General features: G+C 41.5%; 1 protein-coding gene across 1 annotated transcript in view; it reads left to right on the plus strand.

The window, feature by feature from the left end:
• Positions 1-27,500, plus strand: part of HCN1 (hyperpolarization activated cyclic nucleotide gated potassium channel 1) — a 189,337-nt gene that overhangs the window by 7,371 nt on the left and 154,466 nt on the right. Inside the window, exon 2 of the mRNA XM_083703466.1 lies at positions 21,493-21,916. Within this exon, the coding sequence (XP_083559592.1) occupies positions 21,493-21,916 (424 nt within the window). The remainder of the gene's footprint in view (positions 1-21,492; positions 21,917-27,500) is intronic.

A 27,500-nucleotide genomic window follows, 5' to 3' on the forward strand; every position in this document is an offset into this window, starting at 1 on the left:
AGGCCCCATTAGCTAAAGTGGTGCTTCAGGTTAAGAACAGTTTCAGGTTAAGAACGGACCTCCGGAACAAATTAAGTACTTAACCCGAGGTACCACTGTATTTAACAGTGTACTCTAAGGAAATGTTTCAGGCTTTCTTGGCTACAGGAGTACAGTAAATGTATGTATAACATACATATTTTATAGGAATTGGTGGTACTGAAATGGAAAAAAAAGTTGTCTAGTCCAAAATACCTAGAAAATAGTCACCTGCAATTATATGCATTTTGGTTATATGTAGACTGTGGTCCTATATTTCCTGTGTGTAGTAGTAGTAATATTTGTTTGGTTGTTTCATAAAATGTATACACTTCTTGATTGTAAAAGAAAACAAAAACCCTCAAAGCAGTTTATTGTGCAAAGATCAATGAATAATGTAGTGGCTGCTGCTGGGTTACTGTTTTTCTTTTGGCATCCTGGTGACTTTTAAAAAGATTTATAAACCACTTAATCCATAAGCTCTTTTAGGTGGTATACATAATGTTTTTTCCCTTGTTGGTGTTGTAGTTCTTCTTGTGCTTTGATTTGTAGCAACTTTGCTTTGCCTATTTTGCTGCAGGGCTCCTGTGCTCCGTCACTGCTTTGTGTTCTGATGGAACAAGATTTTGCAGGTGTTATATAAGCTGCACCATCAAAGGCCACTTTCTTTGTCCCCTGGTAGTCTGCGCAAAGGAAATATCAAGAGTCTCCTGGGGCGCCTTAAAGCCTAACAATGTTTGTAGCATGAGCTTAGGTGGGTTTCCGATGCCTGAAATAGACACCCACGTGCATGTATATGTATGCATACATATACAGGGTGAGTCCTTTAAAAGAGGACCCCTAGGTACAGAGTACACATGTTCCACGGGGCCTCTTTTAAAAGACTCACCCTGTATGTGCACACACCCTATGGCAGAGTGAATAAATTGATTCTATTTATTTGTTTGTAAAGTAAGTCCAAAGAGAACGTGCCATTCTACAGGGAATTAATGTCCAATTAAGAAATGATTATGTAAGTGGCCTGACAGATCTTTTCTCTGAATGGTTCCATGCATTTTTTCACAATCCAGTTGTGCTGCTGGAGCTGTGTGTCTCCGTTTTCTCTTGCACAAAGGCTCCCTTGGTAGAAACCCTGTGATTTTTGTGTGTGACACTACTCACTGGTACATTGTGATGGTAACCACAATGATTCTACCAAGTTATGAATACCGACACCTCGTTATTATTATTTCTACTTCTACCTGTGCAAATATTTTGGTTTCAGACGAGTGGTTAAACTGGTTTTGCTTGTGTTGCCGCCAGAAAGTTGCAGATGCATCCAGAAGCTGACCATTGGTGGGTTCCATTCATATGTTTAAAGGATATTCATTTAGGCAACTAGACCTTAATACAACAACAACAACAACAACAACAGTTATTAATAATAATAATAATAATACAGCAGTGGTACCTTGGGTTACATATGCTTCAGGTTACATACGCTTCAGGTTACATACTCCGTTAACCCAGAAATAGTACCTCGGGTTAAGAACTTTGCTTCAGGATGAGAACAGAAATTGTGGTCCGGCGGCGCAGCGGCAGCAGGAGGCCTCATTAGCTAAAGTGGTGCTTCAGGTTAAGAGCAGTTTCAGGTTAAGAACGGACCTCCGGAGCAAATGAAGTACGTAACCAGAGGTACCACTGTAATAATAATAATAACAGTAGTAGTAGTAGTTTTAGTATTTATACCCTGCCCATCTGGCTGGGTTTCCCCAGCCATTCTCAACTTGACTGAAAAGCAAAATACTCAACACACAAGTTTGCATGTCTTAAACCAGGAATGTCAACCTTTTTGCAGGTTGAACTGCACATTCTCTTTGGGCACCTTCTGAGGGGCGCATTTTACCTTCGTAGTGCAGGCTGTTTCCTGCACACATCCTCTATCTTCCATCTAGGCAGGCAGGAAGCATTAACAGAATTTAAGGACGCATTCTACTCAGGCATGTGCTTTTCCACTAAGCTGTGGTTCCTCCTTTATAACCATCAGCCTTATAAGAATCAGTTTATTTATGGCTTAAAAAGAATACTTTTCTGGCTTAAACTCATGCACATTGATTAATAGCTTATCCTTAGTTACCGGTATTTGTTTGAAGAGTCTTACCAATTTTATCTGTGTTTTTAATTATGCATATTTTCTTTTTTTAATTGCTGTGTGGATTGTATCTGTGTTTTATCTACAGTTATTTTTGTGCACCGCTTAGCTCTTTGATCAAGCAGTCTGTGCATCTTCTAAATAAGTAAATAAATAAAATTTAGAAATGCTTTGTGAGAATGGTTTTCCTTCGTCCTCGCACAGTCCTCATTAATAATTTCAAAATGTTGCATTCCTTATGTGACACTGCCTGGTGCAATAACTCTTATTAACCAAGGCTCAAAGAAGTGTTGTCTGTCCAAGAGTTCTTTAGATTTAGGTTTCTAAACTGCATTGTGATATGACATTGGAGTTAGCTGGTCAAAGAAGACTCAAGTTTAAATAATTACTTTGGGCAAGTGTGTGCACTTGTGTGAGCGTAAACCGGATTTGGGCCTTGACTTCTTAAATACTTTTTTCATTCATGGTAGTTGGTTTCTAATAGAATCATAGTGTTGGAAATGCTGGCTGCCACAGCATCCCTCATTGGTGGTTTCCCAGACTCAGGTTGAAAACCTTAAAGAAGACCTTCCAACCTTCCAAACCTTCCAAGGAGGTTTGTTCTGCTGTCAACATACGCAGAGACTTCACAGTTAGTCAAAATGTTTCGGGAAAGCAATGTTGATACACCTGTATTACTGTTACTTGCTGAAATAATAATACATTCCTGGTCTCCTACTACATCAATTAGTATGCACCTAGAGCGATAATTAGAAAGCAAAAAAACACTATTGTTCAGTTTCAGAAATGACAAGGATTATCTTGTGCCTCACAACAACAGCATGCTCTGCAAAGCGAATTTTAACTTAGAAAATCCCTCTTGCTCATGCCCTTCTCGCTTTCTCCCCAAGGAGAGAACAAGGAGTGAGGTCTGCCTTCAATTAACATTTCCAGCTTATATTGATTGATATTGCGCTACTAAAAATGGCCATGACGCTATAAATTAGTCTGAGACCTTCAGACAATTTACACCTGCAAAAGTCCCATTAATTTCAGTGGAAAATTATCTAAAGGGCTGCAGCCTAAGTGGTTAACCTAATAGTTAGTCATAAAAATAACTATGCAGATCATAAAAAGGGTAGGTATCAGTGCTGCTGGATCGCATCTTTCCCCGACATTGTAAAATGTGAGAATTGCACCTTTCCTATATTACACATTCTGTATGAATGGCTCTTATATTTTTATGCACAGAAATGTGGATTGTGAAACATGTTTCTGGACTTAGTCCTCCAAGGACACAGTAGGTTTCCTTGGAAAAGTGAGTACAGCGGATTTAGTTGCAGAACCATCTTTCTGTATGCAGATTGTATTTGCTGGAATGGGGCATTGATCTGTATGTAGGTCTAAGGGAGGATGGGGAATATTTGTGGCTCTCTCTATGCACATCTGAGGGACACAGGTGGCGCTGTAGGTTAAACCACAGAGCCTAGGACTTGCTGATCAGAAGGTCGGCGGTTCGAATCCCCGCGATGGGGTGAGCTCCCGTTGCTCAGTCCCAGCTCCTGCCAACCTAGCAGTTTGAAAGCATGTCAAAGTGCAAGTAGATAAATAGGTACCGCTCTGGCAGGAAGGTAAACGGCATTTCTATGCGCTGCTCTGGTTCGCCAGAAGTGGCTTAGTCATGCTGGCCACATGACCCAGAAGCTGTCTGCGGACAAACACCAGCTCCCTCGGGCAATAAAGCTAAATGAGTGATGCAACCCAAGAGTCAGTCACGACTGGACCTAATGGTCAGGGGTCCCTTTACCTTTACCTTTTACATGCACATCTGGAACTAAATTATGTGTGCATTTGGGAACATTCATGTGCATGTTCCCCAAACCTCTAACTCCTTATTCTTCCAGAATATTGAGCTTTCTAGCTTGGATAAATCTATATACTGTAAATGACCTTGCCGGGAACATACGGATGAGCAGTTGAGGTTGCTTTTGAGATTTGTGGTGGGTCTTGCAGAGTTTGCAGCAAATGTCATATCCTGGAAGTTGGGTGAAAAAAGAACAACCTGAATTAAAAAAAAGAAATGCCTTATCTACAGCAGCCTCCTCCTCATACCCCAAAATTGCCTATGACAGGAATCTACCATCAGACATGGATCTTTTTGTGCTTTGAGCTTACTTTGTATTTCATTGAAAGTCCACTATCCTAACCTAAGAGACAGGCAAACACAGGAAGCGAGGGAGAATAACTGTTCATGAGGATGGTGCATGTCTCCTTAAGGGGGAAGAAGGGATTCCTGAGAACAGGAGCAGTTCAGACTGGTACTTATCAAAGCTAGATAGATAGTGTCCCAAATCTGCTCAGGAGGGTGTTGGTGAGAAATGACAGCATTGTATGTTTGTGGGGTAGGACAGAGGAGGAAAACAGAGATGGCTGTAGTATCTGTGGGCAGGCCAAGTTTGTTTCAGAAAGAGATGAGGAAGGTATGAGAGAGAACTAAAGCCAAATTTTGAGGATGCCCATATAATGTCATGATGTGAGATTTTGTTTTGTAAAACTAAAAAACAAACAAACAAGCAATCTGATCAATATTGATTTTATATTTAAGGGGCAGGCAAAAGCTGAAATTGAAAAGGAGCTCTCAGTTGCTTTAGCCTTGAAACTTAGCAATACAGTGGTACCTCAGGTTACATACGCTTCAGATCACAGACTCCACTACCTAGAAATAGTGCTTCAGGTTAAGAACTTTGCTTCAGGTTGAGAACAGAAATTGCACGGCGGCAGCAGGAGGCCCATTAGCTAAAGTGGTGCTTCAGGTTAAGAACGGACCTCCGGAACGAATTAAGTACTTAACCCGAGGTACCACTGTATAGGAAGCTGCCTTATCCTTGGGTAGATTATTTGTCCATCTAGCCCTGCTTTCCTGTTGTGTTCCAGGTGTTTTGGACTTCCAGCAAGTTGGTTGGGGCTGATAGGAGTAGAAGTCAAAAATATCTGGAGGGCAACAGGCTGGGGAAGCCTGAGCTCAGCTAATCTTTTCTGTGTTGACCAGCAGGGGCTCAGTCAGAGTGGTCCTATACCTTTAACTGGAAACACTAAGGATTGAACCTTCTGCACTCAAAACACATGCTCTACCACTGAGCTGTAGCCCGTTTCCTACTTATCACTGGCTACAAATCAGACAGACACCTACGGTTTTGATATTTTGTAACCCGCTGAAAACATTTCTGTGCTGCCAAGAGTTTTCAGAGAATTAATTTGATTCCGCTTTGCTCATGTGTTCCATATTTTATGATTATTATGATGTTTTAATGTTTTTATTGTACACCAACATGATTTTTTTTATTGAGTTGGCGGTTTAGAAAGACCCTCATAAATAAATAATAAACAAGGTCTGCATTTAAATTGTACAGATTCTGTAAACATATTTTATGGAAAATATGCATGTAGAATATGCATTCGGAATGCAATTTAAAAGTAGTGAGTGAGTGTGTGTGTGTGTGTCCATGCTTTTGTGTGTGTGTATTGCAAATCTGGCTAAATGTGCAATGAGAGCTCTGTCCCCATCTTCAAGCAAGTTTGGGAGCTATAGATCGGGTTGGTCTACTACTGCAAAAAGCATGCCGAAGAAATTCCTCCTCCATACTACTGGCAACAGCAGGGATACAGAGGTCTCCTTGATGCTTTAGAGCAGAGGTTTTCAACTTTTTTGAGTCCAGGGCTCCCTTGACCAACTACGTTCTTTCTGCAGCACCCCTGTGGGGCTCAGGAGCCCAGTTATATCACTCCTTGCCTGCAGGGCTGGCACCCTTTTTCAAACACTGTCCCTTGTGGAATGTTCCCTCAGCCTTTTCTCCTCTACCCTGTCCTTGGGAGTCCTCTGGGCAGTAGCTGATGCATCCCCTGCCCCATAGAGAGGTGCCTCCTCACATTACCCCACAGGGGCCTGGGAAGCACCCCCGGCCTGCCCCAGAGGCATCATTTGCCTGGGGAGCTGGTAGCCAGGGCTGTTGCAACAAACAGCTGTGCAAATCTTTGGGAAGTAGAGACACAAGAGAAAGGGAGAGAAGAAAGAGGGACAGAGGCCAGTGTTGCCCACAGCACACCTGACTATCGTTCAGGGCACCCCAGGGTGCCACAGCTGACTGGTTGAAAACCACCGTGCCTGGGTTCAGCTATCATTTCTGAACACATCCACGGTGAATAGCAGGCATAGCAACCCCTGTTTCATTTGAAACTACAAAAAAGTCTTCTTCTACAGGTCCTGTGTTGCTTATGCATCGTGTTTTGACGCTGCAAACACCAGTTCTCTGTTAGTTTGCTGACACACATTGAAGCGTTGACACAGAAAGTGCAACGCAGCAATTGCACACGTTACCACTGAGCCTGCCCCTCTGCCGACTTTTCAGTAGTGGGTGAAAAATACTACTGTTGCTAATTTGTGCACACAGGGCTTTTTCTAGTCCCTTTTGCTGCTGGAGCTCCACTATTAAAACTTGTTTGGGCTTGGAAAGCAGTTTTGTAGCTCTATGTGACGAGTCCCTTCAGAGGTAACGGTTAGCAGACCACCAACATATATATGCTCCTCCTTGATTTATTTATTTTTAAAATCACTGGCTAAGGGTTATTTGACGAAAACAACCAGTTCCTTCCAGCCTCTGCAGTCCCACATGCTCTTTAGAGAAATATGCTTCATATGCAGGTTTGACCCATAGTATCTCCAGTTGAAGGCTATCTAAATCAGAGGGTGTTTTGGTGCTAAACCGGTGTCAGTAATGGACTGGATAAGGGTGAAGCTCAACTGAGACAAGACAAGCTGCTCATGGTCAGTCAAAAGGCAGATTGGGTTATAGGGACCCATCCCATGCTGGATGGCGTTACACTGCCCCTGAAAACTCAGGTTCACAGCTTGGGTTTACTCTTCCACCACCACCTCCTCCTTCTCCCGTTCTTAATAAAAATACAGTCGTGCCTTGGAAGTTGAACAGAATCCATCCCAGAAGTCCGTTCAACTTCCAAAACGTTTGGAAACCAAGGCGCGGCTTCCGATTGGCTGCAGGAAGCTCCTGCAGCCAATCAGAACCTGCGGAACCTTCATTGGACGTTCAGGTTCCAAAGAACGTTCACAAACCAGAACACTCACTTCCGGGTTTGCAGCGTTTTGGAGCCAAAATGTTCGACTTGCAAGGCGTTTTGAATCCAAGGTATGACTGTATTTGTAATCGGTCTTGTATCCGTACGGATAGCAGGACGGGATGCAACAAATAAAGCCCCACAGAGCTATTCAATACCTTAAGGACCACCTTCCCCCATACAGACCGACCCAGACCCTGTGCTTGTCATCTGAGGCTCTTCTCTATGTCCCCACTCCCTGAGAGGTTTGGGGGTGTGTGTGGCAACACAAGAATGGGCCTTTTCTGTGGTGGCTCATCAACTGTGGAATTCTCCCCCCAGAGAGATGTGCCTTGCGACATCATTAGATGTCTTTAGGCACCAGGCAAAAACATTCTTCTGTACCCAGACCTTCAGTCATTAAATAATTCTATGTCCTGTTAAAGCTGTGGGAGAGGGGTGGGGGACTGTTACTATGATTATTTTATTATTATACTGTATGTTATTATGCTTTTTATTATGTTTTTATTATTGTGTTCCATAAAATGTGTTGTTAATGTTGTACAGCACCTTAGGATCTTTTATAAAGGGTGGTTCATCATCATCATCATCATCAAACACACCATGAGAAACATACAGTTTTAGCAGAGTAAGGCAGCTAAAACCAATCAACAGTAGAACTGGTTAAACAATTATGACAAATTTGATCAATTAAGGACACATTCCAGCATACAAAGCGGGACCGGTGAGGGGGGTGGTCAGCAGGGAGTTTGAAGCACCATTCAAAGAGGCCTGGACCCCGCCTTTCTCAACCTTGCCCCCCCAATGTTCTTGAACTACAACTCCCATAATCTCTCTAGGGATGGCTAGGGATGATGGGAGTTGTAGTGAAAGAACATCTAAAAACCCACAGTAGAGAAAGGCTGTGCTAGGCAATGGAACCCGGAGAAAAACCCAAATACAGGGACTCCTTCAGGTATTTGCTTTCCAATCCATTTAGAGGTTTAAGGATACATATTGGCACCACCAAACCTTTTGAGAGAAATGCTTAACCCAGTTTCATTTGTGCATGTGTTTGGGTGTGTGTGTGAATTAAATGTACAGCAGACGACTTGTTAATTGTCTAAAGCCTTTCAGCCATCTTTTCCCTGGACCTGTTTTCCCTGGAGGCTGGAACTCAATTTTGAAATTCATCGTGTGTTCAGTGCTAATTCCTAGAGGTCTCGTGCTAGACGTAGCAAAGCAAATTAAAGACAAAAATTATTGAGTGTCATTTGTGCCATTCCCAAGGTTACCAATAGATAGTTTTCAAGAAGTATATGCTAACAGAAGATGAATTCTAATTTAGACACCCCTGTGGCACCTGCCAGCTTCTCTGTCCACCCCAATTTTATTTTTAAAGTTTTTGTTGGGGGGAGGTTGTTGTCTGTACCTCCTGCAATATTTTATTTGGATTTGAAGGTGTGGTTTTTTTGGGGGGGGGGGTGTTGTGATGGTTCTGAACTTTGTCAACCCCCCCCCCAAAAAAAATAGGTATTTTGTGATGCCCACAACCTTAGATTTCTAAATGTGCCTCTGGCTCCCAAAGGTTCAAGAAATCCTGAATGAAACCCTGATACAATCTATACAATTCTGTTAGTTGAGTAGAGTAGGTTCAGACAAAATTGCATAGGTGTGCCCAGAACATTATATTAATATACATTGCTTATGCTAAAAAATACCAGCTATAATTATAGTTCAACCATTTCTTCCCCTGTGGTGGTTTTGATAAAAATTGCACCTCCAAAGGCAACAGCAGAAAATTCCTCATTTTATTCATTTGTTCGTTCTGTCTTTCTGCCATTTCTAAAGCATATAAATAATATAAAATGTAGAGCAAAAGAGTCTTCTCAAGCTGACTGGTGGTACAAGCTTAGTGAGCTGGACATCTTGCCTTCCACCTTCCCTCAAGACACACAGGTCTTAAATAGCCTCAGGGAGGACCACATTTTCTGAGGTTTATATGTGGAAGGTGGAGAAGTTGGGACAGGATGGAGGTGATGTAGATTTTCACCATGGCAGAGGGCAGCTTCCAGAGGAGAAACACAAAGCGCTTTGGGAACTAGAAGGAGAAGGTTCTGGTAACCGGACCTGACTATCCTAATGCCTTCATACAACAATAGCAACAACAAGCATCTGTATTGCACAGTGATGTTGGTGTCATTAAGAAACAGTGCACCTGTTAGGGATGCAGAAGGGACCATATCCATATTGCTAGTGTGTTGGCAGGTCAGTAGGTGACTCTATCATATGTGGAGAAGCTCTAAACAGATGTTGCCAGTGTGGACATCCTGCCTCTTTCCATTTCCCAGCCACCTATGCAGGAGGCACTCACCAATAGGAGATTTCCCCCCTCTTCAGGTGAGGGATTTTCCTTAAAACAACAGCAGGGGAGGAAAGGATTCAATTCTCCCTCCATAGCCATGACTGTTTATGTTTAGTGCTATGGGAGCTGCTTCATGGTGGCTTTTTTCCATGCTTCTCATTAACACTGGAAGTCCATGGTCACCAGTGAATGTCCACTGTTAATTATAAAATTTAAAAATACGTCACCTGTACTTCTGACTTTCCTTCTGACCTCACAGTTTACAGTCTCCCACCTCCGACCGTTTATATGCGTACCCAAAACTCAAGATCATGGCATCTGATTAAGTATGTTCAACAAAAGCCAGTGCCATAAGAATATATGTCAAGTCATTAAGTTGCCACAAGTCTCTTGGTTGATTTTGCTGCAAGAGCCAACACAGCCACCTCTCTGGAACTGTGAACTCGAATGTCATGACTCTGTAGATGTGTTTTGTTGAAGTGATACTTGGAATAGATTGCTCTGATGTAGGAATCGCAGGGGTTGCCTGCTTGGCAAGTGGGATAAATGCATTTTGGCATGCTTTGACTTGAGACTGCAATCACGTCCTGCACCAGAGCTTCTTCAGGGTAATTTTTGCCTTGATTGACTGCCCCGCCCCATCAACAAACATGAAAAAAGAAAAATAAGTTTTATGATGCTTCACAGATTTAGTGATTCCAACCAAACCCCTGTCACGATTTACTGGCTGCATTCCTCTCCCATGCAATGTTTCAGTATCTGATTATCGTGCAGGATTGCATTCAGTTTCCACCTTTCTGCAGGCACAATAGCTTCAAAGATAATATTGTCTTCATTTGGGCAGGTTAGCTGTTAATTTAAATGTTGCCATGGACCAGTATTTGAAAACCAAATGCACACGCTGCCAATTTAAGTGCTCCTGCTGAAGGGTAAGGCCTAAAACTACACATTGTTTATTTTACTTGTTTACTTCATAAAATTAATACACTGATGGTAAAACAACAAAACCTCAAAATGGTTCGCAAAGAGAACAAAACAATAAATTTATCAGTAAAACAGTTTAAAACAACTACAGTGGCACCTCTGGTTAAGAACTTAATTCGTTCCGGAGGTCCGTTCTTAACCTGAAACTGTTCTTAACCTGAAGCACCACTTTAGCTAATGGGGCCTCCCGCTGCACGATTTCTGTTCTCATCCTGAAGCAAAGTTCTTAACCCAAGGTACAATTTCTGGGTTGGCGGAGTCTGTGACCTGAAGCGTCTTTAACCTGAAGCGTCTGTAACTCAAGGTACCACTGTTTTTAAAACAATTTTAAAAATAAATAATAAAATCAGCAATAAACTAAAAGCAGATTGAAATGCACGTCAACATTCTGCATGTCTGGGTAGGGCATGTCTCCTAACAGAAATGTTTTTAGCAGGTGCTGAAAAGAGTACAGCAACGGTGTCTGCCTGATGTCAATGACCAGGGAGTTCCAAAGTGCCGATTTCTTATAAATGCAGGTATTATTTGGCACCTGTAACTGTGCCAGTTCTGCAGGTCACATGGCACACAAGGCGATCTCTCAGGTAAACTGGTCCCAGGTTGTTATCATCTGCAGTATTCTGATGTTCTATGCCAGGGGTCAGCAAACTTTTTCAGCCGGGGGCTGGTCCACTGTCCCTCAGACTTTATGGGGAGCCGGACTATATTTTGAAAAGAGAAGAAAAAAATTTCCTATGCCCCACAAATAACCCAGACATGCATTTTAAATAAAAGGACACATTCTACTCATGTAAAAACACTCTGATTCCCAGACTTTCCGCAAGCCAGATTTAGAAGGTGACTGGGCTGAATCCGGCCCCCGGGCCTTAGTTTGCCTACCCATGTTCTGTGCTTTCCCTTCTTGTGGTGATGAAACGCACCCTGCTTGTCAGTCCACTGACAGACTTGTTAGCTGCCAATCAGGGCATTTAAATTAGTTAGTTAGAATTCTAGAGACTTTTCTGTCTTAATAAGCAAACTTGGAAAATTCAAGTTATGCATATCTCTGCATAATACTGCATCATGTTTAGGACTTTGATTGCTGTGATGTGATTATTTCAGCCTACTTATTTAACTCCCATCTTTTGTTTTGGTTTGGCTGTAATTTAAAATATAGTGTACAGTACTTGAACAAATAGAGTAGAGCAAATACAAAAGATTTGGTGAAGGCTAGCACAGTTGGTCTTTTATTTGTAGGATATAAGGCTGCAAGGGGAGGGCTGCGGGTGGCGCTGTGGGTTAAACCACATAGCCTAGGACTTGCTGATCAGAAGGTTGCCGGCTCGAATCCCCGCAACGGTGAGCTCCCATTGCTCAGTCCCTGCTCCTGTCAACCTAGTAGTTCGAAAGCACGTCAAAGTGCAAGTAGACAAATAGGTACCGCTCCAGCGGGAAGGTAAACGGTGTTTCTGTGTGCTGCTCTGGTTTGCCAGAAGTGGCTTAGTCATGCTGGCAACATGACCCAGAAGCTGTATGCCGGCTCCCTCGGCCAATAAAACAAGATGAGCACCGCAACCCCAAAGTTGTCCGCAACTGGACCTAATGGCCAGGGATCCCTTTACCTTTACCTTTAAGGCTGCAAGGAGGAGATGATGGGACTAGGTGAATTGAGGGAGAAATCCTAACATTGCATGCCTCCAATGTAGGGCATTTATACAGCACCTTTCCTCCAAAGCTTTGAAGGTGACATACATGTTTCTCTTCATTTTATGCTCACAACTGCCCTGTGATGGAGGTAAGACTGAGATACTGACTGGCCCAGGGTCACCCAGTAACATCATCATCATGCTCATCATCATTATTATTATTACCCCACCCATCTGACTAGGTTGCCAATGAGTTTCATGGAAGAACAGGAATTTGAACTCAGGTCTCCCAGGTCATTACCACTGGCTTTTCTGCCTGTGGCTCTAATGAGTTGGAGTTGCTCAAGTTGAGAGTCCTGCACAAAGAGGAAAAATGGGATGTGGTCAGATGAAAAGTCCCTAGAGTCTCTGCTAAAACGCTACTTAATTTTAAACCTTATTAATTTTATTTAACGTAGCGGTGAATGCAGTCTTGACTGTTGGGCTTTGTTTCAGGCTTAATGCTTTATAAGAAAGAAAGAAAAATCCTTCCATGTCTCCAAGATACAATCTATCCTTCTGTTTTGTTCAGTGGTCCTGCAAATCTGACATTTAAGTGTGTTTGATATTTCGGGTTTAAAGTCTGCTAAAGCCATATTCAGTAGCGGAGATGCACCTGTTGCTCATCTTTTAAGCACACACTTAAAGTGCTGTCCTCATTTTGATACAGAAGAAAAGGAGCATAGCAGCGAAGCAAATAATCTATGTCTGTTGGACCGTTCTGAGATTTGAACGTGGCACTGCTGCTGAAATAAATGTGAAGCATTTATATTCCTTTCGTTTTGGCGATACTTTCTGATACGTGTTATAAAAATGCCTTTAATTCTCCCTCTCAACGTTCATCTCCTTTTGTCTGCCCCTGTCTTACATAAAATAGGAGCCATTTTTGGCCACGGACCTGTTTTTAGATTTTGTTTTCAGTGCCAAGTGTGCTGCTCAGGCTGTAGAAAGGGGGGGGGGACCTCAAATAAATAAATGTAGATAACTTGCTCTGCTCAGAAAACCAGAAATATGCAAAGTGGCTAAAAGAATATTGTACTCGGTTAATTTCACTGTACAGAGGTTGTACATTGACAATAAAGGTATTATTACTTGGGGGGAAAGCCGCTAAATATGAGAATATTGTACTCGGTTAATTTCATTGTACAGAGGTTGTACATTGACAATAAAGGTATTATTACTTGGGGGGAAAGCTGCTAAATATGAGCACTTAACTGAAAATCTGTGGATGTTGCAAGTTAGCTGAAATGCCTTTGAAAAATCCTAAGTACAAATTAGAAGCAACATCCTGATTGGGAAGCAATATGTCTTGCAAGTGTCGTTTGAGGCTGCCACTGTAATTGTCCCCAGCCTCTGATAATAGTTATCAGAAGTGTGTTGGGAGATGGCAGCGGCGGGGAGAGAAGTTAAATGGACAAGAATTGCAGGTTCTGTATGTGACAACTTCCTAAATATTAAGGGAAGCTGGGGTAGTCCACATGGTGCTCTGCATATGTTGTTGGACTTCAGCTCTCAGCAGCCTTGACCAGTTTGGCTAATGGTCACAGAGAATGGGAGATAGAGTCCAAAATCCACTTGGAGGTTACCATGTTGGCTGCCACCTACATTGAATTTGTTTTACTTAATTGTATTACCGGTATGTACACCCTATCTTTCCTCCAAGGAGGTCAAGATGGCATCTGCAGTTCCCTCACTCCTCATTCCCACCCCCTAACAACCCTATGAAGTAGGCAAGTCTGAGGGGCAGCGATTGGACCAAGATCACCCAGTGAGCTTCATGGCTGAACAGGAATCCTAAGGGCCCAATGCTCTAACCACTAAACCAGAATGGCTCTGCCAAAACAAACCTGACTCAGCTCCTTTCCTAAGCGATGAAGGTGGACAGCTGGCAGAATAGCTGCATTTTTTCTGAATGCCTGGTGCAGGATGGGGAATCTGCGGCCTTCCAGATGCTGTTGGTCTGCACCCCTCACATCATTCTGGGACTGATGGGAGGCAGAGTCCAACCACATCTGGAAGGCCCCAATTTCCCCTTGACTCATTGGATAACCGTTTGCCAAATAAGTAATGCAACCTACCATTTCCCCTTCATTTTAATTTCAGCGTTATTTGCACTGTTTCCTGCAAAAAGGTCCTTATTAGCTTCCCCTGTTTTCTCTGTGTGTGCTTGATGTACTGTTTTGATAGAAGCATTTTTAACGATGGTGATGATAACGATAATAAAACTGTCTGCAGAGACAAGAGACTTGAAATACAAATTTGATTTAAAGTGCAGCAACTTCATCTCCCAAGATGTAGAAAAGGGAAGTTTTAACTACTGAGGATAAAGTTATTTATCAACAAAATAAAAAGGAAGAGACGTATTGGGTCACTAGTGCCGGTGACCTAAGGTTCGTCAAGTGCTTATTTTAAGAGCAGCTTATCAGTTAGCGGCAGCTATGGGCAACTTACTTTAAAGGAAACACTTTCCAAGGCCACCTTTAACCTGTTCTTTGTGCGTCTGAAGCAAAGGAACAGCTGTGGCAGTGCTGTGCAAAGTCATTAAGGAACTAGGTATACTTTGAACTCCCAGGGATCAGAGAGATTTTTTGTTCAAAGGGTTTCAGAGAGTGCAGACGGCAGAGCGGAATGCATTTCCAAAATATACGTTGTGCTGGTGGAACAGGATTGTGTGAAATAATTCCGCTTTGTTCCTGGTGTATATATACATATATGAATTATTGATTCGGAAGCCTCTTTTTGCTTGAAGAGGGGATTAATTTTTTTGGGGGGTAGGGGGGGTATAGTTAGTTGCTTGAGGCATAGCTCTGTCCCCAGAGCATGAGACTCTTAATCTCAGGTTCGTGGGTTCGAACCCCACGTTAGGCGAAAGATTTGTGCATTGCATGGGGTTGGATTAGATGACCCTCACGGTCCCTTCTCTGGAAACCACAGAGGGGAATATGCTCTTGTGCTCAGATCCTGCCTTCGGCTTTCCCACAGGCAATTGGCCACTGTGAGAACAGGATGCTGGATTCCTTGGGGCAGTGGCTCGAGACCGCAGGCTCTTCTGGGATAGTTCATGAGCATTGGATCTGTCTGTCAGTTCTCCCCCTCAAATGTCTGATAACATGGCTCTTAAATATTTAGCTCTGAGCTGTAAAAATTACCACGTCGCAAACTGCGACTCTAATAAGATGTAATAATGGAGCGCGTAGTGCTTTCTGCTTCTTAATGGTGTTTTATAAATTGGCAAATCAAATTCCAGTGTCACTTTCCTTATGCAAACATCCATTATTTGCACATGCATTTTGTGCTTAATCTGATTTAACTTTGCTTCCTCTTCTTCACTCTCTTCTCACAGAACTGAAGCAAACACGGAGTTGTAGCCTTTTGCCCAAGCAAGTTTCAGGCATTAAATAATGCTTAATGGTGCTAATGAAGAGCAAATTCATGAAGAAGGGGGGAAATATTAATGTGCATGTAGCTACTAAGAAATTACATTTTGATTTTTTTTTTTAAGTGTGGCACATGGCCAGTGAAGGTTGATTCTGCACTCAAAATTATGTTATAAATGATAAGTGATGAGCTGTTTCCCCAGTTCTGATTCCACTTGCTCACTTTTAAAAGACAAGAATTAATGGAAGCATTTGCATATCTGAGACTTTAGTACTTAGCTTTAGGGATAAATATTCTCAAATGGAAGCTAAATGCATTGGCAATAATGGTATTTGTAATGCTAAAGCTTGCAAGGTTAAATGGATAACTGCTGAGTGCCTTAATCTGTACTTCATGGACTGCACTTAAGGAAAGAATGGACAGACGTCCAGGTGATTTTGATTTGTTTTTATCCTTTGATTATCCTTAAATAGAAATGTCCATAGTGAAAATTACATACAGGTGCCTGGTTTCAATGTTGCAGTCCTAGTCTGATAAAGCATGGCTCATTGACCTGGGAATGTATGGTCAATGAATGGTCACCCTCCTTGCCCATCACTCTTTGTTCCATGATCCAGGGCAGCTCATGCAGTGTCTTAAACCACAGAAGTTCGTACTGAGAAACTGTGATTTAAAGGCTCCATCCAAACTAGAGCAACAGACCAGAATCATACTCTGGTTCCATATCCTTGTTTGAATGGTGCCTTTAAATCAGTTTCCCACTGATTTAGCCCATGGAATACAAGGCTTTAAGAAACAAAGAGTGTCACTGAAGTTGAGGAGGAGGGAAGAAATGAAGATTTGAAGAGTGAGAGTATACTTGGGTGGTGATGATCTGTGCAAACGTGCACATTGAAAACTTGTTTGATATCTGAAAGCAGCTTCTCAGCTACAGTTTGTACTCAAGTAGTGGCTCAGATTCCAGAGTAGGGCTGGACAACATCTGGTTTTCAACATTGTGATATATCACCAGATAAACATGTCAATATAGTGGTATATCACAATGTCTGTATCATGGGATGTAACTGTGTAGAGGTGAACAGCATAATATCCTGGCAACTGCTACTACTTAGGGGTCTAAAATGGATTCATTTTTACTGTTACATATTGTCACAACTGTTGTTGCATATTGTACATACATTTTACTGTTACATATTGTCACAACTGTTAATTTATAGTACAGAGCAACAGGAGCAGCAGGAATCATGAGAGAAGTAATGATTGTCTTCAGAGTTTTCCCCATATTGTGATTTTTTTTACAAAGCACATACACATTGTGCTTCGCGATATATCGCCATGCCAAATATTATGAAACCATTATCACAATGTGGACTTCAAACTGATTTTGGACGATGTATCAATACATTGCCCAGCCCTACTGCAGAGTCCAAGACACACGTGTTATGTGCCATGCCTGGTTTTATTTTCTATGTATCACAGCTTCTGCAAGAGCCATGGGAATGGACCAGGAAATGAAAAAGCGGTGGCTGAATTCTATACCAGAGTCATTCAGGCATTTAATGTGCTTCTGCCTGCAGCCTGTTGGCTAAGGAGTAATTTCACTCTAGACCAAATAGAAGGGAGATAGACATTTGGTGACATTTTTTTTAAGATGATTTGGTTGTGCATATGTGTGAGAGAGATAGAGAATATTTGGGCAACCAAAAGGCAAAATGTGCCAAAATTCTGGTTCTTCCCTCCCCCTGTTATGGCAGGTAACAGGGTTGTATCTGCACATGTCTGGGCACATATTGAATTTTGCTGCAGGGACCGTAGATGAACTGCTGAAGTCCAAACCTAGAGAAAATGCAACACAAGAAATTCGAGAGTTAAAAGTACTCCCCTACAGCATGCCATGAAATACCATATTGCATTGAGATGTGAAATAATTTGATCAATACTGAAGGACAGGGTAGTATCTACAAACCCCCAGAAATAATTTGAATGTCAGTGCCGATGAACAAAGTTGACATTTTACCAGTTCCTTTTCTCTATTCATGGCCTTGCAAATAATAAGCCTACATTCCTTTAAAATGCACGTTTTTAAAAGCAGAAAATTGCTTAACGATGAGACATCTCCTTTCCCACCCTGTAATAGTCATGAAGTGGCAAGCTTTGGCTCGGAGCTTGACAAAGCTTCTTTGCATGCAGATACATGGCCCACACCATACGATGTGCGAGTTGGCAATCTTTCTGCAGCATTTATTGAGAACAGGAATTGCTGAATGCTGCCAAGTTAAAATAATAATAATAATAATAATAATAATAATAATAATAATAATAATAATCCCATTAACTTAAAAATGTCAGCACTGGGTTGCATCCATAGATGTTGCTCAGCTAATGGCAAGGTTTCTGTCAGGGGAATAGGGTGGGAAGCAATTGCCAGCAATTCCTCACACTCTGCAGCCCCACATTGTATACACATTCATGCAGGAGTAAGGCCCATTCAGCTCAATGGAGATTGCGTCTAGGTCGACATGCATAATAGCATTGTATTGTAAAAGGGACAAATGTTACTGCTTGTGGAAGAATGTATGTGAAATGCTGTGAATACCTTAAAGTGCTATGTAAATGTACTTTTTATTATTAAAGTAAGGTGTGAAAGACAGTTCTCTCCAGCATGAAACAATTTGGTAGGGATAGGAAAGTGGCTCAATTGTTCTAATTCAGGCACCCCCAAACTTGGCCCTCCAGATGTTTTGGGACTACAACTTCTGTCATCCCTAGCTAACAGGACCAGTGGTCAGGGATGATGGGAATTGTAGTCCTAAAACATCTGGAGGACCGAGTTTGGGGGTGCCTGTTCTAATTGGAACTTCAAGTGTAAAGATTTGGCTTTAGGAAGGAAGTAAACTATAGGAAATTGATCTAAAAGCCTTCCTGCTTCTGTGTGTGTGTGTGTGTGTGTGTGTGTGCGCGCGCGCGTGCGCCCTTCACTAATGTGTTCTGTATTAATATAATGTCACTTGGGGTTATGTAACACTTCACAGTATAGTGAACGTAACAGCATTAATTACTTGGTGTTTGTTAAGCCCTTGACTGTTATTTAGATAGGCCCCGATTTCACATTAGCTATGAGTGGTGTTCATTGCTAAAGATACACTTGAATACTGATGAGTTGAAATTCCTGATTTTGTGCATGTGTCGGTGCATTCCCCTTTTTTGAGAGAGGATCCTTCAAGTGAAAACAAAAAATTCACGAGAAGCAGAAGCCTTGTCTACTGACATTGCAGAGGTTGAAAAGGGGCAAGCTTTTACTTCAGCCCCTAAATGTTTTCACATGTTAATTAAAATAATGTATATGAAGTGTATCGATTACTTGAAAGGTGTTTCGGCCAATGCCAACTTTTATTGTTGAAATTATTGTTCTCAGTATGTTGAGAACAATCGTTCAGGAATTGCTTTTGTCCAGCAATCCTTTTTTTTTAAAAAAAAAAAATGGCTAATGTATCCCAACATTATAATATACTTTCCATGCAGTCATTCTGAACCCAATTCATTATTATGCCATTTTCCTCCTAGGACATCAATATGGCATACCTGGTTCCTCCCTCCATATTATCCTTTATTTGTTGCTTGCATGCATAGGTAACGTTTATTCCAGTGTGCGTTATCTTAATTGCTTGTTTATATTTGCAACTTCACATTTCATGGTTTGCAGTTGTTTATCGTCAACCACTTCGAGGCACATCTGGGTATAGGATGGAAATTATTGAAACTGAAATTAAACAATGTGGCCCTTAGGTTTTGGTGCAAGGATGGACAACTTTTCCTAGCAGCCTGCTTCCCAGAACTGAGTGAACCTTGTCTGTTGTGGCCGTGGGGTTAGTGGCTCTTTTAGATATCATGCACATTGGCAAACATAGCATAGCAACATTATAATACTCTAAAAAGTGTGTCATACATGCTGTGTTTCACAGCACGGATGATGGCCACAACACCTTCTGAGGACAGGCCATAGCTCAGTGGTAGAGTGCATGAATTGCATGCAGAAATGTCTCAGTCCCAGCATCTCAAGGTAGAGCTGAAAAATATTCTTGCTTGAAATGCTGGAGAGAAAATGCAAAACTAATCTAGACAGACCACTGGTCTGATTTGTATAAGGCAGCTTCTATGTTCTCTGTAAGAGCCTTCCACTGAGCACAAGTGCTCCATTTTCTCAGTGGACAGGCTATATATTACTCATGTGTTATGGGCTGGAAAGCAAGAAGAAGAAGATACATAGAAACTGGAGCAGGCTATATATTGTCCATTTGTCATTAAGCTTATTCTGGTACATTTTGACTTTGCATTTGGAGGGAGACCAAGAGTGAATTTCATTGCCAAAGTGTTCATGATTAACAGCAGGCACCAGTTCATTTTTATGTAAACACATTGATAGGTTTTGACAGGAAGGCTGGGGAAAAAAATCTACCAAATGCAACTCATCCTTTCAAATATGCCATGGAATGATAAGCTAATTCTTCAGCACAATGATGCATTTATTCCATATGCCAATCAAATGGTAGGGAGGAATGGCAGAACTTGCTTATACTCTCTGGATATAATAGCAGGAATTCTCTCCCTTTATCTTAACAAGTAATCCCCATCAAAAAGATCTCTCCCAATCATATGACCAAGAAAGTGTGTGTTTTGCAATTGTGCTATTCAAGGAGAGAGTTTTACAGTAGTTGCAGAATTCAGTATTCTGATGCCCTCTGATTAGTTCAGATCACACATGAATGTCAGGGATCCTTAATGTTTTTAAACAACGTTGTTCCTTTAAAGCTTTATTTCATTGAACAGGAAATAGCAGTAGAATTCAATCCAGCAACTTGTCATTCAAAGGTCTTTTGAGATTATTATTTTTTTAAAAAAACCCCACACTTGCTAAAAACCAGTGGTATTCAACCCTAAGCAGAGTTTTCCAGAAGAGCAGCAGTACTAAGAGAGCGTTGCTCTGTTTAGCCTAGCGGTTGAGTCAGGTAATTTTAGATTCTGGACGTAATGTTTCTACAGGACCCCTGGACTCTTGAGTTGACCACATGTTTTTTCTTCATGTGCCCTGCTGCACTTGGCAGTTCTCCTGCTCCTTCTATTGAGTGGGGCCTGGACTTGTGCTCCCATGCACATTTATACTGAAGCTAGCTAGCTACCTACACTTAACATTTAGTCAATGGGATTAAAGCTTGTGTTTTTTTCTCAATCCAACACAGACAGTCTGATGTAAATGGCATTGTTAAATGCTAACCTTTCCCAACTTGCTGCCCTCCAGATGTTTGGGACTAAACTCCCATTGGTTCCAATGAGAGCCAATAATAAGATCTTATAGGAGTCATAGTTCCATAACATCTGGAGGGGACTGCATTGGGCTATACAGTGGTACCTCGGGTTACATACGCTTCAGGTTACAGACTCCGCTAACCCAGAAATATTACCTCGGGTTAAGAACTTTGCTTCAGGATGAGAACAGAAATCGTGCTCCGGCAGCGCAGCAGCAGTGGGAGGCCCCATTAGCTAAAGTTAAGGTTAAGTGCAGTTTCAGGTTAAGAACAGACCTCCGGAACAAATTAAGTTCTTAACCTGAGGTACCACTGTACTGTCCATGCAGTTGACCAAGAAAAGTCTCCTGCCTTTTTGAAGGTAAGGGCACTTCATTCAACAAACATGAATGTAGTAGATATTTACCAATATGCTCTGCTGTCTAGGACAGCATATTGATGGTTATCTGTGTTATAATCACATCTCTTCTAATTTTTAAAAGCCTTACAATATATAATCTAATTATACTGCAAGAAAATAATATGCTTTGTTCAATTATTGTGTTTTCTATCTTCTCTTAGGTTTTACTGGGACTTAATAATGCTTATCATGATGGTTGGAAATCTTGTCATTATTCCTGTTGGGATCACATTCTTCACAGAGCAGACAACCACACCGTGGATTATTTTCAATGTAGCATCAGATACTGTGTTTCTGTTGGACTTGATCATGAACTTTAGAACTGGCACTGTTAATGAGGACAGCTCTGAGATAATCCTGGACCCCAAAGTCATCAAGATGAATTATTTGAAGAGCTGGTTTGTGGTTGACTTCATCTCATCAATACCAGTGGATTATATCTTTCTCATTGTAGAAAAAGGGATGGACTCAGAAGTCTACAAGACTGCTAGAGCACTTCGTATTGTAAGGTTCACAAAAATCCTCAGTCTGCTGCGTTTATTACGGCTTTCAAGATTAATAAGATACATTCACCAGTGGGAAGAGGTAAGATTTTCCTTTTGTATATTCATCAAATGGATGCTTTTTTAAAAAAAGAAAGAAAAGATCTTACGTTGAGATGTTTCAGCCAACTGAGACTTCATAGTTCTGATTAAACTTAGGAAATGGTAGGGTTACTTGTTGGGTGTGATGCAGCATTTTATCTTGTCCACTATTGTTTACTTTGTGCTACTTTTGATGATGTCTGAGCAGTATTATTAAAAACTAGATAAAGATTCAGGATACATATTTTAAGGCTACAGGAGCAGGGTGGGGTGACTTTTCCAGAAAGGCTAAAATGGGCAGTCAGCACTCTTCAGCTTGATTAGTCTGACTGGTTTTTGTTTCACGTAATAATTCTACTTTCTATAGTGGCTTGTCCATTGTTGGCGGCTGTATGCTTTTGAACACCAGTTGCTGGAAAATGTAGGGGTGGGGGGAAGAGTGCCGTTCATCTGATTGGCCAATGTGAGAATAGGATGCTGGACTCAAGGGCGTCAAGTTGAATAAAATATTGAAGGCAAGAGGTAAGCCCTACACATGCACCATTTGAATGGCAATACCCATCAACTGGCAGAGGGGGGCTTAAGTGTTTTATTGGAGGGGGAGAAGGGACTTTGGCCTTTAGTAGTTTACTCCTATGTCTGGACTAGATGAGCTACTGTTCTGATCCAGCAGGCTCTTCCTATGTTCGTATACCACAGAGCCTAGGACTCGCCGATCAAAAGGTCGGCGGTTCGAATCCGCACAATGGGGTGAGCTCCCGTTGCTCAGTCCCTGCTCCTGCCAAGCTACCAGTTCGAAAGCACGTCAAAGTGCAAGTAGATAAATAGGTACTGCTCCAGCGGGAAGGTAAACAGCGTTGAGTGTAGTGAATTGAGGTGAGCCATATTATTTTAACTTAAGCAGATAGAATTGCGAATGTGCATTGGAGCAGAGTCATGTGCAGTTGCTTCGCTGTCCCCGTGGTGGATCCTTGAGGATACTGAGCAGGACCAGAAAATAATTTCATTAATATGTAGCCACCGTGTAAAAGAAAAGAAGAACTGTGTACTGTATGTGGTCCCATGAAATGTAACTGAATTTTGACAAGCAACTCTAATGGCAGTAAATAAGATTTGGTGAAGATCTTGAAGAAGTGAAAAATATTCGTGTCCATTCACTAATTTGAGGTAAATGGCATTAACCAGTTTGCCATGCTGAACCCCAGCCAGCAACTTGGATCAGTTTTGTTGTCTTCTTGAGTCTCATAAATGCAGCCTAGATAATAACTACGTATGAAAAGTATGTTTCTGAATGAAAGTTGGATGAGAGGTTCAGTATGTTGTTGTTTATTGTTTATTTCTCTTTTGCTATTCCATGCTGCCTTTTCCCCTATACCTTGCATGGTTTTAATGTCTTCTTTTTTAATACATAACTTTGATCTTATGGGAGAGGAAGGGAATTTATAGCTGCTATAAATAAATGATTCAAGGTTAATGCATGCTTTTGACCAATACAGATGCAAGAGGTGATATCCAACTAAGGCCCTGTCTGTACTATGTATTTAAAGTAATATCATACTATTTCCAAGAGTCATGTCTTCCCACAAAGAATCCTGGGAACTCTAGTTTGTTAAGTGTGCTGAGAATTAAGAGATTCCTTTTCTCCTTGAAGAGCTGCAATTGTCAGGGTTCCCTGAGAAAAGAGATTGATTGTTAAACTACTCTGGGAATTGTAGGTCTTGGAAGAGAAGAAGGGTTTCCTAACTCACAGCATCCTTAATAAACTACAGTTCCCAGTACTTTTAAGGGGGGGAGCCATGACTGTTCATTAAGTGGTATGGTACTGCTCTAAATGCATAGTGCAGGTGGGGCCTAAGTCATACCTGAAGTTGCTGTAATAAAATAATAATAATTTGATGTCATTGATTTAAGTGGATCTACTCTGTTTGCTTTGGTGATACGACTCAGTAGAGAAGTTAACTTTTCCATACAACACTTACATATGTGGTTTATTTTCCTTCTCTGCCTCCACCCCCTTTTCATTTAATATCAAGCTGCTGACAGGGGTATTCAGGAATTCCAAGGTATTAAAAAGAGCAGCCTTGAAGCCTTTTCCCTCAGATTATTCATTAGCAAAAGGATGCAGCTGTAGCCTTCAGCATATTGAATATAAATCTGAACTGGCATAGGTAATGCCAGCCTATGTTAGCCGCTCAATCAAGCAAGTGGTTGTCAAAAGGAATGAGAGCAAAAGGCGTGTAAACTAAGATGCTGTGGATAATTTGGCAGGACTTATAAGTACTGATTTTACAAATTTGCACAAGGATGCTCTTATATATTAACATTATGAAGGGCTAAATGTACTATAGCATAACAAACAATGATGAATTAAGGAATACATAAATGTGTACTGCTTGATCTGTCTGTTGATGGATATAACTTTCATTCTCATAAACAAGACTCTTAATCTTAGGGTCGTGGGTTCAATTCCTACTTTGGGCAAAATATGCCTGCAGTGCAAGGGGGTTGGACTAGATGACCCTTGTGGTTCCTTCCAACTATACAGTTCTATGATTCTTGATACGAGGGGAAAACAGTAATAGGTAATATTCCCCATCATTTTCTTGAGGCCAATGCTCCTTTTGTATATTTCCCCTCCTCTGATGAGTTTTTTTTTATTATTTACCGTATTTTTTGCTCTATAAGACTCACTTTTCCCCTCCTAAAAAGTAAGGGGAAATGTGTGTGTGTCTTATGGAGCAAATGCAGGCTGCGCAGCTATCCCAGAAGCCAGAACAGCAAGAGGGATTGCTGCTTTCGCTGCGCAGCGATCCCTCTTGCTGTTCTGGCTTCTGAGATTCAGAATATTTTTTTACTTGTTTTCCTCCTCCAAAAACTAGGTGCGTCTTGTGGTCTGGTGCGTCTTATAGAGCGAGAAATACAGTAATTGATGTACACTTTCAGTTTGAGAAAATATTAACACAAGGTGCCTGTTTACTCTACTGTCTGAACTCACCATGGCTGAACTCACCACGAACGCTTCCCTTGTTCTCTTAGAATGGCAATGGTGCTCACCTGAAAGATACCGGAACTGAGTTTCGGTGAGTTCTGGCTGAAACAAGAAGCCCTAGTAATAACCAATTGTCACACATGCCCTGTATTTTAGCAATAAAAATGAAAACAAAGAGATTTACATTTTGTTCCCCATCCAAAAAACAAACAAACAAACAAACAAACAAACAAATCACAATGATTTGTTTGTCTGTTTATTCTTCTTCTTAGATTTCTGTTACTTATCCACATACCTTTTACAGTGATACCTTGAGTTAAGTACTTAATTCGTTCCGGAGGTCCATACTTAACCTGAAACTGTTCTTAACCTGAAGCACCACTTTAGCTAATGGGGCCTCCTGCTGCCGCCGGAGCACGATTTCTGTTCTCATCCTGAGGCAAAGTTCTTAACCCGAGGTACTGTTTCTGGGTTAGCGGAGTCTGTAACTTGAAGCGTATGTAACCTGAAGCATATGTAACCTGAGGTACCACTGTATTGTTCTGACATCCCAGTGTCCCTTTGGTTCTCCTGCTTTCTGATTCTGCCAAGAGTTCTGGATTTTTTTTTATGTTAGCGGAATAGATGCTGCACATGCACCCAACAAAAAGTTCTTGAGAATTAATATACAGATAAAGGTGCAGTTGCAAAGTTCTGCTGAAGTTTTGCTCCCTGTGGATTGTGTTGTTTTTGGTGTTCTGTGTTGGCTCCAGCCATTGTTAATCAGCAGCATAGCTCTGCCTGAACACGGTGTATATAATGTATCTGAAATACTTTTTTTCTGCTCTATATGTCTATTTTACCATTATGGAACACACCTCATTATTTGGCAATGTGCAGCTGATGAATCTGCTCAGAAAAAATAAACATAATTAGTCCCTCAGTTAAAATCCCATATGGGTAAGAACTCTGGGGGTGCATGAGAAATCCTCATGTTCTTGTAAAGCCTGACAACTTAAAAGGGGAAAGGACATATTTTAAATGCCATCTGAAAGCTAAATGGCACTGGCTGACCTTCACACAGGAAACGTAAGACGCTGCCATATACCAAGTCAGAATTCTGGTCCATTCATCTCAGTTATGTCTACTCTGGCTGGCAGTGCCTTTCCACAGTTTCAGACAAGAGTCTCCCCCAGTGCTGCTTAGAGATACTGGGGACTGAGCCATGGCGCTCTGTCAGACAGGACTTGATTTTGGCTTGTATCGTTAAGGTTGGTATTTTTGTTTTATTGAATTTTCACTGAGATATTGTTAGCAGTCTTGAATATTTTTGGCAACAGTATTTTCCATTACTACTTAGAGATACCGGGGATTGAATCTGGGGCCTTTTTCACGCAAAGCAGATGGTCTGTCATTGAATGATGGCAATTTTATCTTGAACTTCTCCTAATTCACTGAATCAGGACAAATTACCTCCAGGTTTTCTGATTACCTCCAGGTTTTCTGCTAATAATCATTTGGAATACCACCACCAACACCACAGCAACAACAACCACAACAACAATTACTGAAATATCTAAGTGTTTCTTAGTTTGTGGAACCAAATATTTTTCTTTGGGCCTGTTGAGAAAGTCAGTGTTTGGGGCTGGTTGAGAGCCAGTAGATTGAGCATCCACCATTCACATAGGATGAAGATGATCTTCATACATGGTTCATGTGCCTTGAGTTTGGCCTGTTTTTGGATGCAGTTGCACTCACCCAGAAGGTTCAGGTTCACAGTCCAAACATTTAGAATGTTGCCACATGTTTTAATCTGGTTTTAGTTTATTATTAACTGCTTTTGGATGTTTGGGATAGTTGTTTTTTTTGCTGATAATTTCAAATTGTGTTGGGTTTTATTGCAATCAAGCAGTATACAAATCTTGTGAAATAAAACGGAATCCTGGAGGTGCTATTGGATCCGTTTTTTTCAAGAACCTGCTATCTAAGATTGGTGGGCCAGCTATGACTGTATGGGGACCAGTTATGCATTGCTGCAAAAGAGGGCCGGAATTTACATAAAGTGTGCATATGGTAATTTATATATAAATTCAAATTTTAAATTACTATAATTGAAATTTAAATAAGATATATCTCACTGGTAGTGGGGAAGGCACAAGGTGTTTTGTGCCTGCTCAGTTTTACTGATCTTGGACTGGACAGCTCTCAAATAAAGCATGTCTTCAGGGCATCTTGAATCATAGAGTCATAGAGTTGGAAGGGATCTTGAGGATCTCCTGTGAGCTAGGAATCATGGGAGTTGTAGGCCAAAAATCTGGGGACCCAAGGTTAAGAACCACTGATCTAGCCCAACCCTCTGTAGTGCAGAAATATGGAGCTGTCCCTCATGGTGACCAAACCTTCTACCTTGCTGTTTTCAGCACCACACTCTAACCACCTGGGCTATCCAGCTGATGGGTCATCACGTCCAACTCTCGTTCCATTTTCAGCCTCAATTCAAGGTGCCAATTTTGGCCTATAAAGCCCTCTCATAGGATGGGGCTGGGCTGCCTACAAGACTGCCTTCTCCCACACAAACCTGTCTAGCTTCTGAGGTGCTCCTCAGCAGAGGTGCCAA

This window comes from Podarcis gaigeae (assembly GCF_964106915.1).
Source record: "Podarcis gaigeae genome assembly, chromosome: 11".
In the NCBI taxonomy this organism is placed as follows: domain Eukaryota; kingdom Metazoa; phylum Chordata; class Lepidosauria; order Squamata; family Lacertidae; genus Podarcis; species Podarcis gaigeae.